Source organism: Phaenicophaeus curvirostris, chromosome 1, assembly GCF_032191515.1.
Source record: "Phaenicophaeus curvirostris isolate KB17595 chromosome 1, BPBGC_Pcur_1.0, whole genome shotgun sequence".
Classification (NCBI taxonomy): domain Eukaryota; kingdom Metazoa; phylum Chordata; class Aves; order Cuculiformes; family Cuculidae; genus Phaenicophaeus; species Phaenicophaeus curvirostris.
Window position 1 is genome coordinate 145,651,621 of NC_091392.1, and position 16,665 is coordinate 145,668,285.

At 42.9% G+C, this 16,665-nt stretch overlaps 1 protein-coding gene across 1 annotated transcript in view; it reads left to right on the top strand.

Moving 5' to 3' along the window:
• Positions 1-16,665, top strand: part of SH3RF3 (SH3 domain containing ring finger 3) — a 257,905-nt gene that overhangs the window by 181,083 nt on the left and 60,157 nt on the right. The window contains exon 4 of the mRNA XM_069877560.1: positions 14,610-14,972. Within this exon, the coding sequence (XP_069733661.1) occupies positions 14,610-14,972 (363 nt within the window). The remainder of the gene's footprint in view (positions 1-14,609; positions 14,973-16,665) is intronic.

The window sequence follows — 16,665 nt, forward strand, 5'->3', positions numbered from 1 at the left end:
TGGAGAAGGATTTGGGTGTCTGTAAGACAAGTTGGTGATGTGCCAGCAATGTGCCCTCATGGCTAAGGCAGAAAATGGTATCCTGGGGTGTTTCAAGAAGTGTGGATAGCAGGTAAAGGTGGATTGCCCTCTCCTTCTACTCTGCCCTAGTGAGGCTGAATCTGGAGTACTGTGTCCAGTTCTGGGTACCTCAGTTAAAGAAAGACAAGGAACTGCTAGATAGAGCCCATCAGGGGGCCACGAATATAATCAGGGGACTGGAACGTCTCTTTTGTGAGGAAAGGTTGAGTGAGGTCAGTCTGTTTAGCCTGGAAAAGAGAAGACCGAGGGGGAACCTTATCAATGTTTATAAATATCAAAGGGGCAAGCGTCAAAAAGATGGGGCCAGACTTTTTTCAGTGGTGCACAGTAAACTGGAAAACAGAAAGTTCCACCAAAACATAAGGAAAATCTCTTTACTGTGAGGGTGACAGAGCATTAGAACAGGCTGCCCAGGGAGGCTGTGGAGTCGCCTTCTCTGGAGATATTTAAAAATCGCCTGGACATGATCCTGTGCAACCTGCTGCAGGAGAACTTGCTTTAGCAAGGGGGTTGGACTGGATGATCTATCTTCCAACTCCAAACACTCTGTGATTCTGTAAACCTCTTCTACTTCCTGGTGGTCCCTCAATTTATCTCATTATTTTATTAAGTTATAATTTTATGGCAAAGGAGCACTAGGTACTCCATTAATGAGGCTAATAGTATTTGCCTCAGTTTAAGTAAGGCTGGAGGGAGTATCCTGCTCTAAATCTGACTTTGAAGTCTTCTGATCTATTTAGACACAATTGAATCAAATTGACAGGAAATTTCATAAGAGAAGTTACCATAATACAATTTTTCATACAGTTTTTGTGGAAACTGTGGGGCAAAGCAGGAGAGTTACCAGAGTATTCAAGCCGTGATACTCACTCTGGGGATAATCTCCCTTTCCCTGTGGCTAAGGGAATGGCACTGAGAGAAAGGGCAGCCCTGCCTTGTGTGTGTGTGTTAGTTTGTTAGTTAGTTAGTCAGTCAGTCAGTCAGTCAGGAGACCTACAAAGGGTTCTGGACTGGCTGGCTGGATGGCTGAAACCAAAGAGATGAGGCTTAACAAGGCCAAGTGCAGAGCCCTGCATTTAGCGCACAAAAACCCTGTGCAGTGCTACTGTTTTGGAGAAGAGTAGCTGCCTGGCAGGGAAGGACCTGTGGGTCTTTTTCGACAGCCGAATGAACATGAGCCAGCAGTGTGCTCAGGTGGCCAAGGCCAATGGCACCTCAGTCTGTATCAGAAACGGTGTGGCCAGCAGAACCAGTGAAGTGATTCTGCCCTTGTACTCTGCACTGGCGAGGCTGCACCTTGAATCCCGTGTTCATTTTTGTGCCCCTCACTACAAGAAAGACACTGAGGTCCTGGAGCATGTCCAGAGAAGAGCAACGAAGGTGGTGAAGGGACTGGAGAACAAGTCTTATGAGGAGCAGCTGAGAGAAGTGGGGTTGTTTAGCCTGGAGAAAAACAGGCTGAGGGGAGACCTTATCACTCTCTACAAACTACCTGAAAGGAGGTTGCGGAGAGGTGGTATTGGTCTCTTCTCGAAAGTGACAGGTGATAGGATGAGAGGGAATGGCCTGAAGTTGCTCCAGGGAGGTTCAGAAAGATTCCTTCACCAAAAGGGTTATCTGCATCATTCATGATCATCCAGAGTGCTCATCAGTTGCCACTTCTTTCTCTCTCTCTTAAGTCCTTTTCTGTCCTGTAACAAACATACAACTTGCCCTTACTTGCAAACCTGTAACTTCTCATTTCTCTCTCTGCCCATCATCTTTTACTTATTACTGAAAGTTCATTCTCTGTCTTTAATCAGACAGTGATGCCAACCACTTTGTCAGTTTTGTTCAAATTCTCATTTCCTTTCACAGTCCTCTATTCTTCACTGCTGTGATGAATGCTTAAAAAACCATCTGGATAGCTGCACTAGCATTACTCCCCCAGACTTCTCTCTAAAATTGTTCTTGTCTATGATACCCGCAGAAGATTTATGGTGTGCAAACCGCTCTGTCCAACTTGCTGATCAGACTGCCTCCTTGCATATTTTGTCTATATCTCTATATTGTCTCTTGTCGTCAACTTAATTTGTACTTTCATTGAGCCAAGAGCTGTCTTGTCACTCTGTGCTTATGTAATATTTCTCATAATAGAGTTCTGATCCATGGTGGGAGTTCTTCAGCATTTAATGGCCAAAATAATAAAAACATTATTAGCAAATATCTCTAGGTGACTGCATCCCATGGTGTGGTCACAGTTTGCAAAAATTCGGTTTCCTTGGGACAGCTTGTCTCTTTGCCTATAGAATGTAGGTGCCATCCAAGGCTGTTCATTTTCAGAAAGAAATGTGTTAGGAAAGTATTTGAGCTTGAGTAATTCCACAAACAGAAGAAAAACACCAGTGTTCTGCACTTTCAGAAAGATTTCCTGCTGTGCAGATTTTTTGCTAGCCCTTTCAGAACTCCAACAGCATGGCCTAGAGCAGTGGTTTTCCAAATTCCTTCCAGTTGTAGCATACTAACATAAACAACATTTGCATATGGATGTCATAAAAGTGACTAATGTCAGCAATCATCATACTTTATTGCAGTAATGTGAGACATGTGCCTGAGCATCCTAAGAGATCTGCTCAAAGTTCATTGGCACTAAAGAAATGCCAAACCTCTTTCTAAGAGTTGCACCCATGGCAGAGCAGGCTTTGACAGAAACCAGAGCATAAATCCAACTTTAGCTGAGCGTATGAGAGAGAAGGGTAATAGCTGCTCCACTGCATGACTCAACAGTGTTGGGTACGTGTCATTTACCTTAAAATCAAACTCAGGAAGTTGAACAAATAACGTTTTCTAGTTTGATACCCAGAAATTTCAGTGAAGCCCTTGACTGCAGCCGTTGGCAAGCCAGTGGAGAGAAAACTGACTCTGACCTCAGCTTTATACCCAATCATATTTTAACATCTCAGGTTCTCCAAAGAAGGCTGCATACGGTTCCTCTCGTTGAGGTGCAGTCAGTCAGGCTGGGAGTGTGAGGCTGAATGCTGCCATTTTCAGTCAAGAATTTGTGAGTCAAGGGAATTTGTCACAGTTCAGCCTTGTCAGATTTTTCTTCCACAGGATTGGGGGGAGGGTTGTGAACCCAATTACCTCATCATATAGCACAGAAAGCACTTTTTCATGTCTTACAGAGCAGCTTTCACAGCCTTTGGTTACTGTTAAGGCTTCCTACTCAACTCAAATGTGTATAATAAAGCTATGTGCAACAGGCACTGCTTCCTAGTGCTGTTCCAATCTGTTATCCAACTTTTACCAAATATTACAGAAGTATGAAGGTTACTGAAGTAAGACAACCTCATACAAAAATTGTTTTAAAATAATTAGTTGCTACAGAGAGTGAAGAAGGATGCAAAGCTCTCCTCCCACTGAGGGATGAGAGATGTGCTATTGTATCAGGCATCAGCATATATTTGTGGGAAGGGGGCACTTTAAGTGCGCAAGTAATTTGGAGGAGAGTTTACACCATACTAGCCACAGACTAGGACAAATTTGAGACACAGACTCAGACTGCCAAGTTGTATCTGTCTCAGAATAACCTTTTTTTGTCATCTATGTGCATACACAAGAAGGTCTGTCTCCCTATCACACGGACAGTCCGTGTATCCTGGTGTGCTGCTGCCTGTCTCAAACACTCGTAGTTCATCTCCCATTTCAGAGAAACACATCAGAACTGTCCTTCTAGGGAAACATCAGACTCTTGGGTGAAACAGCAGCACATTATGTCCTCACCCATATCTTCACCCCAAGTGGCAAATAATGACCATAAAGCCCAGACACAGCTCTCGGATAATGCAGCAGCTTTTGTGCCAGGCAGCTGACATCCTTTGACACTGGCTTATTCCAGCAAAACACGTCATATGACCCTTGAGCTGGTGCTGCAACTCTCCACCACAACCAACAACCCTGTTTTGTAGCTAGCCATAGCAGGAGGTCCACGCACACAGTATCTAAATATACATCTCAATGGGACGTTATTCTGTTGCAAATATCCTGTACCACATCCAGCAATCCTTCCCTGTCTTGTGTCTGGGAAGCAGGAGCCAGAAGAGTATGTAGTCAAAAATGTCTCTTTCCTATATATAGTACATACAGGGCAAAGGCTGTCTATCATAGCCCTTCAGTGCTAATATCTGCTTGAAGTGTGTATACCTTGGTTCATTTTACAAGCAATCAAACCAAAATATTTTCTTGGCATTTGCTTTCATTCTTCATTTCACTGCTTTGTCGGAGATAGAGACAGCAGTACATTTATTTCTGTGTGATTCCCCACAGGTGATCTTCAGTTGCAGCACATAAAACTTAATTTTCCCCAATTGCAAAAGATTTCTCATTCTACCCAAAGTTGTAAATCACAGCAACAAAGACTCCTTGCTTACTCACTGTAGGCAAAGCCTTGCAATATTTGAAAAACTACTTTGGCTTTCCCATGTGTTCCTTGTTCTGCAATTCTAAAAGCTTCACAGATTCGTTCAACTTCATAATTTCTGCAGATAACATTGATGATGTGAGGTGCATGTAGGCCTTTTTCTCCTTGTCCATCAGAGCATTTTTGTTATCAAATTCAGAGAAGACTTCAGCAAATAGACATTTTGTTTCTTTTACCCTTATCCTTTATCACATTGAATTAGAAGTGCTTTCCTTAAAAAAAGACATAGATAGTATTGTTGCTTCCTTCACACAACTCTGAATATTACAAACCCAATATTATAAAGAACAATATTTCCAGGAGCACATTTCAGAGAATGAGCAAAAGGGCATGATATCATGTCTGGTAGCATATGTGCACAGTGCAGCTATCAAGAAGATAAGGGTCCCTGCAACAACATAAGGCTTCTACAGGCACGTCAATCAAAAGAGGAAGGTCAAAGAGAACGTACCCCCACTGATGGCTGGAAATGGTGATCACGTATCAACAGACGAGGAGAAGGCTGAGGTATTTAACAACTTTTTCGCCTCAGTCTTCACTGATAACTGCTCTCCTCATTCCTCCTGGGTCATGGGACAGCAAGATAGTGACCAAGGAGGTAAAGCCCCTCCCACTGTAGAGGAGGATCAGGTTTGTGACCACCTGAGGAAACTGAACATATATAAGTCTATGGGACCTGACGAGATGCATCCCAGAGTCTTGAGGAAATTGGCAAATGTGGTTGCCAAGCTACTCTCCATGATATTTGAAAAGTCATGGCAATTAGGGGAAGTCCCTGGTGACTGGAAGAAGGGTAACATTGTGCCCATGTTTAAAAAGAGTAGAAAAGATGATCCTGAGAACCACTGGCCTGTCAGCCTCACCTCTGTGCCTGGAAAGCTGATGGAACAGATCCTCTTAGAAGCTATGCTACAGCATGTGGAAGACATAGAGGTGATAATGGCAGCCAGCACGGCTTCACCAGGGGCAAATTCTGTATGACCAACTTAGTGGCTTTCTACAATGAGGTAATTGCAGCAGTGGACACAGGTAGACCGATGGATATGATCTATCTAGACTTCTGTAAAACCTTTGACACAGTCCCCCACAACATCCTCCTCTTAAATTGGAGAGATATGGATTTGATGGGTGGACTGTTCAGTGGATAAGAAACTGGTAGGATGATCATATTCAGACAGTAGTGGTCAATGGCTCGAAGTCCAGATGGAGATCCATGACAAGCAGTGTCCCTCAAGGGTCTGTGCTAGGACCGGTGCTGTTTAATATCTTCATCAATGATATTGACAATGAGATTGAGTGTACCCTCAGCAAGTCTGCAGATGACAACAAGCTGCGTGGTGCAATTGTCACACCAGAAGGATGAGATGTCATCCAGAGGGACCTGGACAGGCTGAAGAAGTAGGCCTGTGAGAACCTCATGAGTTTCAACAAGATCAAGTGCAAGGTCCTACACCTGGATTGGGGCAATCCCTGATTTCAGCACAGGATAGGGGATGGCGTGATTGAGAGTGGCCCTGCAGAGAAGGACTTGGGGGTGCTGGTTGATGAGAAGCTTAACATGAGCCGGCAATGTGCACTTGCAGCATAGAAGGCCAACTGTATCCTGAGCTGCATCAAAAGAAGCGTGGCCAGCAGGTCAAGGGAAGTGATTCTGCCCCTCTATTCTTCTCTTGTGAGACCTCACCTGGAGTATTGTGTCCAGTTCTGGAATCCTCAATGTAAGAAGGATATGGAGCTGTTGGAATGGGTCCGGAGAAGGGCTACAAAGATGATGAGAGGGCTGGGGCACCTTCCATGTGAGGACAGGCTGAGAGAGTTGGGGTTGTTCAGCCTGGAGAAGAGAAGGCTCCAAGGAGATCTTATAGCGACCTTCCAGTACCTGAAAGGGGCCTCCAAGAAGGCTGGAGAGGGACGATTCATAAAGGCTTGTGGTGACAGGACAAGGGGGAATGGGTATAGAACGGAGAGGGGCAGATTTAGAGTAGACATTAGGAAGAATTTCTTCACCATGAGAATGGTGAGACACTGGAACAGGTTTCCCAGGGAAGCTGTGAAATCCTCACCCCCACAGGTGTTCAAGGCCAGCTTGGATGAGGCCTTGGGTAACCTGATCTAGTGGGATGTCTCTGAAGGGATCCTCTGCCTTATTTGGTGGTATTTGACCTGTCAGTTTTCAGATAAATCAAGATTTATGGGTATTGTTGATCAACCAAGTAAACAATGGCACCAGGAGTCCTGTGGAACATTAAAAAAGTAGGTAGATAGTTGCAAGAAAACTCTAAAAACATGAGGCCTGGCTCTTTTTAAGGTACACAGGATCTGCAGGTATTGCTTAGAAATCACTTGTGATCCACACAGCTCTGCCCCGGGAACTTCACCTTCACCACCCTTTAGGTAAAGAATTTTTTTCTAATATCTAATCTAAGCTTCCCCTGATGCAACTTGAGGCCATGTCTTCTCATCCTATCACTTGGTGCTTGGGAGAAGAGACCAACGCCCACCTCACTACAACCTCCTTTCAGGAGGTACCTGGGTGGACTCCCAAACTTCTGTAGCCTTGGTCATTTCTGTATCTTGGCTGAGAAACATCATCTGAGGAAGAGTTTCCTGGTGGACATCTTGTCAAAATCAGCATATTCATGGGAAGTACTTAAGTTCTGATGAGTTTCTTGTTTTGATGAAAAAATAGATTATCAATAAACTCCTCACAAACTCCAACAGGGACTCTTCTGGTACTGAAATTGGTGCCAGATGTGCACTAGTCCTTCCACCATTGAAGGCAGCTGGAGTTTTGTGACTGACTTGAAAGGAATTAGAATCAAGTGTATGAATTCATGACCACACTTTTTATTTAGCTTTCTGAATAATTTATAAGTAAAAATGGTCTGCATTTTCCCACTCTTTCTGATGTTGAGTAAAACTGTATTTGGTTATATTTCTTGCTTTCAGAGGAGCTTCGGTGCAGTCATGAGCATCTCATTATGAAAAAAATGTGTCCACAGAGGACAAGTAGGAAGAAAAGAGAAGGAAATCCTCAGGCACATTGAAGATGCACATCAGATCTGAGATTTAAAAATGACAGATCAGAATAACATAGTCCTCATACTTGGAGCTGAAGGCTAGGTAGCAAGAATTGTACCAGACAGTGGAGAGGGAAGCAGAAAGCATACTTTTTTGGGGTAGTTCATCTATTTCTAATGCTATTGCATTTAGTTTTATATTCTTCTCAACAATTTGGACATTAGTTTCCGTAAGGTTATTAGCTGCACTCTGCTCCTGAGCGGACTGCACATTTTTCTGGGATTCACCATCCCATGTGTTTGTTCTCTATCACTGCAAACCATTTTCCATCTTAAAACTGTTTGGAAAATATGGAAAAAAAAAAAAAATTCCAAGTTCACCACCCAAGGCTTAGTGTTTACTTCTGCTGCACACATCATTTATTTTCATTCTGCAAGATCATGATGACATGCTCATCCAAGCACATGCTGTTCTAATATGCAACATTCCTCTGGCCTGTCAGTGCGTTAGAAGTGACATTGCTGCTAAATGAGAAAGATCTTATAAGATAAGAAAATAGATTGCTAAGTACTGCTGCCTTTCATGGAACCATGTTGCAGACAAAAATGATTGTTTTTTCAGATTTATATATAAATGGTTTGCTTTTCCCAGACTATACACAATTGTGTACATGTATGACCCTTATCAGGTAGACTATCTGCTATATGGTTTTAAGGACTTCCTTCCTTGAGAACATATTTAGCAGGCTTTTGGAAAGGAGAATGAGACCTACACCTCAGCCTGTGGCTGGAGGAACACAACACTTGAAGTTTGATATGTGTCCTAGCAAAGTTTATATGCAGCTATCACTCCATGTGAATGTATTCAAGCAAGCACATGTACTGCTCTTTTTGTATTTTCTGGGTGCATGGACTAACTCTGCTGTCTATCACAGCGTGGGGGTTCAGTAATCTGTCTATCTTCCATGATAAACCACTTGCAGAAAATCTGTTCCGTATTTGCTTGTCCCGCCCTGGCAATAAATTAGAAAAGGGAAAAGAAGATTGTTAAATATAAACACAAAAACATTTCATAATGCTTTGTTTTAGCCATAATATTTTCTCTTAAGCTGTGGCTTGCTAATGACTCTACATCAGAGGATAGTGCCAAAATGACTAATTGAGATAGGATTTTACAGCTTCTGTACAATGAATTTAAATTAGCCATAGAGAGCTGGGGAGGCTTTCTCTTACCATTTTAAAGTCTGAATTTACAAAACATGTAAAAGATTAAAACTATAGATGCTTTCAATATGACGTGATTGAATAGCCTTTGGCATAACTTTTTCTGCTACTATGCCATTAGTAAGCCCTTGGAACTGCTGTGTGTCCACTGTACTAACTTACCCAATGAACACATAAAGTAAGTATTATGTACTTTCTCTGTACACCCATTTGAGTCAAAGCATATTTTTGCTACTTGCCTACAGCAGAAGAAAGGTTGTATCATGCATTTGCCAGTGGGGATAATGGTAAGGAAAGTTACTTTAGCTTTCTGAAATGCTGCTTTTTGAGGGTGAATATACTTCCACAGATGTTGTCCTCTTGGAGAGACAGGAGGTCCTTGTGTAGTTATGCCCTTACTTAATAACTTCACTGTGCTTCAGAGCATGAATTATAATAGTAGTGAAACTAATTTAATAAGGGCATAAGAACTTAATATTTCCTGAAAGTAACTACTTTGAAGTGAAAATGCAGTAATAAGTTGAGACTGTTTATTTTAATCACAAAATCAGCTATGGAACTCCAAGTTGCTGAAGTTTCTGCAAGGCATAAAATAGGGATGTGCATGATCTTCTCCATATTTATGAACTGTAAAGTATAAAAATTAGCAGTCCCTAGGTGAAAATATTTTCAGTCTTTCGGGGGGACATTGTGGAGAAGTCTTATTAATAAAATTTTAGTTTTCCTTTCTGCTCTGCTCAGTGGCTCCTTTCCAAAACTATGATATTTTTTCTTACCAATTTGTTCTTTTTCATTAGGTATCCACTGATTTGTGGGGTTTTGAAACTTTCTTGCTTTTAGAAGTGGCCTGAAGTAGCATATTTCTGATCTTATACCTGTATTTGAACAGCACCATCCTTTAGCTAATGCTTTCCATAATGGCAGAAAAAAAAAAGCTTTCATAGCAAATGAAGTATTATTTTCCCAAAAGCCTTAATAAACTGTACTTTCTGGTTCAAATTGGCTCCATAAAATACTTAGGCAGTGTAAAACTAAGAATTTAAAAATCCTTCCTTTTTGGGAGAGGAATGGCATTTTAGTCCTGTTAGTGATACTTTGATCTATGCATAGTATCAAGTACGAACTGAGCTGAAGTATGTTGCTAAACCAGAAACAGAGCAAGGTCCTCTCTTTGGTAGGTCAGATGCCAATCAGAAATGAATCCATTAACCAGATCTAGATGACTAGAAAGTAACACTATTCAATAGCAGAATAAGACTTACTGTCCTCTGTCTTACTGAAGACAGCACAGTCAGTGAACTGCAACAACCCAAGAGCTGCTGCGATGACCAGAGTGAATCAAGATGTCCCTGGAGGACTAAGCTGGGCTAAAACAATCCTGCCACTGCCACACATTAGTAAATGGAGTGGTGTATTTATCAGGGGAGATGCAGTAATGGTTAATTATTTAAATCTGACCTAAATTTCTCATGCTTCTATCTTGTTATAATAATAAGTTCCACATAATAATAAGTTCCACGGTAATAATTTGTTATTTGAACTAAAATTAGAATTAATTATGACCCACAGTGGATAAGAGGAGGCTTATTCCTTGCTCTTCATCTCAGCTGGGGTATGTAAGAAGGTGCATTACGTTGCCCATTGAAACTCTAGTTCATTAAATCACATTGGAATATAAAGGCATATTTAGTCCCATATAGGGATAGTTGGTGCAGATGGCGGTTTGTCCATTGTATCCCCTCATCCTTAGCAGAGAAATATGTTAAAACTCTCTGCAGGGTCCCTTTTAAAGCCATGAGTATCAGGAACTGGAGTGAACCGGTGGATTGTGTGTGTGTGAGTGGGTACTAGCATGTGCAACAGAGAGAGAAAGAAAGTCACTTAATGAGTTCTGCAGAAAAAAATAGGTTTATCTAGGGACTAATAAAAGAATAATTCTGGCAGTGGAGAAGTCTTGAGTGAGGTAGCTTAATGTTTGTACCTTTGTAGCCCATATGGTAAAGTCTCAAGTAGAATATCTAAAATAGTCCTATCTAAAAGCCAGAAGAAATAAAAACCCCTCTCCCTTAGTTCATATTGCAAGGGCTGGCTGGCCAAATGCCAAAGTCCTGACAGCTTGCACTGTGGCAGGGAGAGCACTGTGACTCCCTCATCAAGGTCAGCAAATTTTTAATGAATGGAACTTGATTACTGCTCCCTTTGTGAGAAAAGGTTGCTTAAAGGTGAACAAGTCTCTGTGCTCAGAGGTATTCCACTTGCACTTTCCTTCACTCTCAAAACCAGATGAGCTGGAGCTGCCTCCAGTACGGTTCCTCGCAGCTAGGAAATGCCTGTTAAGAAGCCAGCACAGTAGCTCTAAGAACTGAAGCCTGTACACCCTTGTCTCAGCATGCAGCACCCACAGTCAGTAGTCACTGAGACCCTTTGAACAATGTTACTGTACTGTTTCATGACATCTCTTGCATATTAGGGTCTCTCAGCTGTTGTAAGACTTCACAAGATTTTGCATTCTCAGCCCAAGAATTGCAGGATGGCTGAGAATGTTTGACTGGTTGTCATTGAAATCCAAGCCTTATCCCTCTAAATCATATATTGAATTTCTTAGGGTATCCCTTTGTTACAGAATGGATATGGGGTAAAATCCTGCTGCAATCTTAAGGACATCTTAGGATCTTTCTAGAGGAGGGATCAAAAATGAGCAGGAAATATGAGTTCTGGCATAAGGGGTTTGTTCTAAGAGCCTTCCAGAAATGTCAAATTCCTGAGAATGACTGTGGGTCAGAACTTTCAATTAAGCTTCTCCTCTGGAGACAGATCTGCCTGAAGATCAGCTGACAGACACCAGAGAGCAATGCTTGTTTACATACTCGGAGTTTAAAATAGAGATGTGTTTAAAAGAGTTTAAAAGAGATGTGCAATTACATTTATGTTTTAAAAAGTTTTCTAAAAGTTCTTTGTGAAGAGACAGCACCGTTTGCTTTTATGAAGTAGGAAGCAGAACCTTTTCTCTGGTATTCAGGGCCTATTTGGGAAATACTTTCCAGCATCCATGGGCAAAGCTGTTGAAAAACAGTCCTCTACAAAAATAAAGCTGTAAATCTATAAAGCATTTTTTATCTTGGCAGACCAAAACAATTCTCTCCCAGTATTTCAGGAAGACTCTGACAATCCCAAAAGTGCATTAGCTTGAATGTTTTGGAGAGGGGATTTTTTTTTTCTTTTAACCTCCTACTGATATTGAGAATGACTTTGTTTATATCAATACAGGCTATTTTTTGTCACTCCATGTTTAGATGTTAGTTCTCTTATTGACTTTATTAACTAGGTTTTGCTTTGAAAAAAGTAATGGTTTTTGTTGTTTAAAAAAAAACAGCACTGGTATGATCCCAGTCAGTGGGATTTATAATCTAATTCTTACAAAAGGGTTCAGTTTTGATATTAAGGGCTGAAGCACTTAATTGTCCATATGGAGAATTGTTGTAAAATCAGGAAGTTCTAAATTCTTTTTTTCTAACTTTGTATTTTCTTATGTCAAAGAGTTAAAATATATTTTTTTCTTGCTTTCTGGTGACTACCAAAATACTTTCTTATCCTCTGCAGTAGAAAAGAATCATGCATATTTGACATCTTGCTCCTTTTCCCCATAATATTTCAAATAATTCAGCTAGACTATCTCCATCAATTGGGTAAGTGGAGCTGTAACACCTACTTAAGGGAGGAGAACCATCTGGTTTCCTTGCAACTTGGAGCCCGCTGGCAAATATTAGGTTGTACCAATTTAGAGCATGATGAAGTGGGAAATAATGGACATTTGTGAAGAATCTGAAATGGGATCAGCTGTTATTGGCAAAAATTGGCAGGTGCAGTTCACTATGCTGGCTGTATGCATGGTCTCAAGTTGGAGAGTGCAGCTGGGAAAATGACCTGCTAATTGAATGGTTGCAGGACTCCCAGCAGCTCTGACAGTAGCAGAGCATCATTAATTGAAGGCTGTTGGTTGACTTGATGGAAGCTGTCACAGAATGAAGAATTCTGGAAGCTGATGTTTACTTTCTAAGTGTCAGTGCATTTATTGCCTGTTACTCAGAATGTGTCCTAATGGAAGTGCTCAAAAGTGCTTTCAAACTTAGAAGGACTGGCATAAGGCTGGCAGTATCTATTTCTTATTTATATTTGCAGCACGATGATGGTGACTGGGAATCATAAAAACTTCTCAATTACACATTTGTTAAACGGCAAACTTCTATTGTTATCTTTCCCATCCCACTCTTTTCTCCTTTTATTTTCACTTGTATTAGGTTTCTAAATTGGCTTAGCTTGGAGCAGCAACTATTCTTTTTTTTTTATTTAAAGCCTGAGATGACCTTGTCCTTGCCTGAGTTTCTTGGACGCTGCTGCAATTCATACAGTGGTTATATAAACAAAAATAGCCAAGTTTTGGTCCAGAATACTATTACATGCACCGCTAGTTTGTGTAGATTTCAGAATAGCAGCATACAAAAAAAAGCATATATGCTTTAGCTGTGGCTCCCTTTTTAATATGTTGTTTTTTTCATTAAATGCAAACATATTGCAGTGTATCGTAGTTTAATATAAAGGTCTGTTGGCGAAATGTGGCCTTTTCCCCTAGCTGTTAACACCCCTCAAGGGAAGATCTATTGGAAATGAGTGCTGTGCAGAAAGCACTGCTGACTTCAGAGTGCACTTTGTCTTCCATCAGTGACTGTAGCACCTCTGTGTGCCTAAAAACTCTTCAGCTGTGTAAGATGTAGCTTTACTGTATAAGTTATGATGACTAGGAGGTTAGAGGCTTCAGCAACAGGGTTGTCCCACCTGTCTTGCCTTTGGCGTTTATAGCATGGGACTGCTGTGAGTGTGGACTGAATATCCAGGTGCTCTGCTGTCTCCATGGGCTGCAAGTGAAATTTTAAACCCTTAGGGAGGGCGGGTGAGACCAATTTTTCAAGTTGGACTTCAAGCAAATCTTCCAGTGACCATCATGCTCCTCCCCACCTAAAGTGATATACCTCAAAAAAATGCCTTCAGTTTGTGTCTGTGTTCAGACAATCTGTATCGGGGGAAGGGAAGGAGATCAAATTGGAAGGATTTGGAAGCCATACCCCTGGACTGAAAACCTGTGTGGCAAATAAGCATAGGTGTATGATGAACCTAGCGATAGTGAGACAATGACATAGAGGCTCCTGCTTCCTTCTGGGACAAGCTATATTAGGGAAAGCTATTTTTTAAATGTCATAGCTTGATGTGCACCAATTCGTGGTGCCTGATTCTAGCCTAACTCTCCTAGATGCTTATTCTGCCTGGCATTAAGAAGTGGATGGAAATAACTCACCCAGCTTCAGAAAATTAAATAAATTGAGCAGCTCCCTGGAGCTGGGCAGATACACTGTGTTGTATCGTGGAAGGTTTGGGGTGGGTTTTGGGAAACAAAGTGTGCTGGTGTGCCTCATGGGGACCTGCCTGGCTGACTGAGAGGTGACAGATGGATGATAAAAGCAGGCTGGGTTTGGGACCTGTCCTGAGTGCCCCGTTTGGCAGGGCAGAATCTCCCTGTGGTGAGCCCTGTAGGCATTCGAGAACCTACAGCATTCCAGAACCCCACTCTGCCCCAGGGAGTCGGCTTCCACAATTTCATGCTCAGCAGCATCCTCTTCCCAGGGCAGGGGTAGGCCACTAGGAAAAGTGTGATGCTTCAGGGACAAAAGCACAGGCAGGTCCACCAAGCTGTGACAGGCTGCTGACATCCCCCCCTTCTTTTCTTTATTCAATCTTTTTGTTTTTTAACTTTTCTTTTCCTCCATGCACAGCTCAATGAATCCGCCAAGCAGCTCATTGAGATGGACAAGACGTGCTCAGCTGCTGCCTCCGGCTGTGATGTGCCACTGCTGACGGAGACGGCAGCGGTAGCTGCGGCAGCAGGTTTGGCACCATGCTCCACGTTGGCTGGAACAGGGGCAGCTGGGGCAGCCCAGCGGCAAGCGGAGGGCAAGAAGAACACCAAGAAGCGCCACTCCTTCACTGCCCTCAGTATGACGCACAAGTCCTCCCAGGCTGCCAGCAACCGGCACTCCATGGAGATCAGCGCCCCTGTCCTCATAAGCTCCAGTGACCCGCGGGCGGCTGCCAGGATTGGAGAACTGACCCACCTCTCCTCCAGCGCCCCAGCCCAGGTAAGGCAGGGTGAAGATGGGTTTTGCACCTCCTTGGTGGACAGCACACCATTTCCTTGTGTCTTTCAAAATGGCATGATGCAATTGCACGATGCTGTCATCCTGATGTGACAGTGGCACAATGGCATCTTGGCTTGTATCAGAAACAGTGTGACCAGCAGGTCCAGGGAGGTTGTTCTCCCTCTGTACTCAGCACTGGTGAGACCGCTCCTTGAATCCTGTGTTCAGTTCTGGGCCGCTCACCACAAGAAGGATGCTGAGGCTCTGGAGTGAGTCCAGAGAAGAGCAACAAAGCTGTGAAGGGGCTGGAGAAGAGGCCTTATGAGGAACGGCTGAGAGAGCTGGGGTTGTTTAGCCTGGAGAAGAGGAGGCTGAGGGGAGACCTCATTGCTCTCTACAACTACCTGAAAGGAAGTTGTAGAGAGGAGGGAGCTGACCTCTTCTCCCAAGTGACAGGGGACAGGACAAGAGGGAATGGCCTCAAGCTCCGCCAGGGGGGGTTTAGGCTGAACATTAGGAAAAAAATTTTCACAGAGAGGGTCATTGGGCACTGGAACAGGCTACCCAGGGAGGTGGTTGGGTCACCTTCCCTGGAGGTGTTTAAGGGACGGGTGGACAAGGCACTGAAGGGCATGGTTTAGTATTTGATAGGAGTGGTTGGACTCGATGGTCTGGTGGGTCTTTTCCAACCTGGTGATTCTATGATTCTATACTTGGCATCTGTCATTCCCATCCTTGTGTTAATCAGTGGGCAGGTATAAGGAGCCAGAAGATAAGGCCAAATTTGATGCATGATTATGTGACATGTTTAAAAAGAAGAAGTAATCCTGCAACTTGTTTGAAGTAATGCAACTCCTGTTAAATCACTTTCTGTTGTGGAAAAGAATAATTTTGAGTGATCCTATTACCCTAAATGTATCTGTTACCCTGCAGAGTAGCAATGTCAGTGTGAAATTCACACATTGGGGTTAAGAAAGATTTCTGGAGTATGTATTTCCCTGCAGATCACTGGAGGGTAAGCAAATGTACCATCCTTTGAAAAGTGTTGTGCCCTGTAAGCAGCTGTTCAGAAACACTCAAGAAGGTTTTAAATCATCAAACATGCTGAGGGTGCAGGAGCCCCTGCTTCCACTTCTGAAAGGAGAAGGCAGAGGCGCAGCCACTTGAACATCCTCACATGAGCACCTGAGCAGTTGGCAGAACAGAAACAGGAGCTGAACTCACCGGGAATGCACTGAAACACCTTGCAAATGCTCGTTGTTTCTGTAGATAAGGGAATCTGTGTGGTAATTTGTTGTTTGAAGGCTTAGAAGAGAATGGAGAATGATAGTCCCAAGCCTTTTCTGCCTTGGTCTTCCTGCTCAGTCATCTGCATATTTGGTGTGCAAATTAGTAGCTGTGACTTCCCTTTGCAGACCAGCTCCTCGCGGTCTGCACTGCTTGCTAGCACTGAGAGAACATGGCAGGGTCTTCCAACCTATTGTTTCTCTGCTGAAAAAAAACACTGTTGCCCTTTTCCTCTCCCTAGCCACACCTGTGCACCCTTTGCACCTGTAGCCCTTTGCACCTGTGCCCCGTACAGGGACAAACGTGACTCTTTCCACCCCTGTTGTGGCCAGAAGCAGGAAGCAGTCCATGTTACAGCCATTGCTAGTGCTAGTATGCATTGTAGACAGCTGGGAGAGGGCAATGC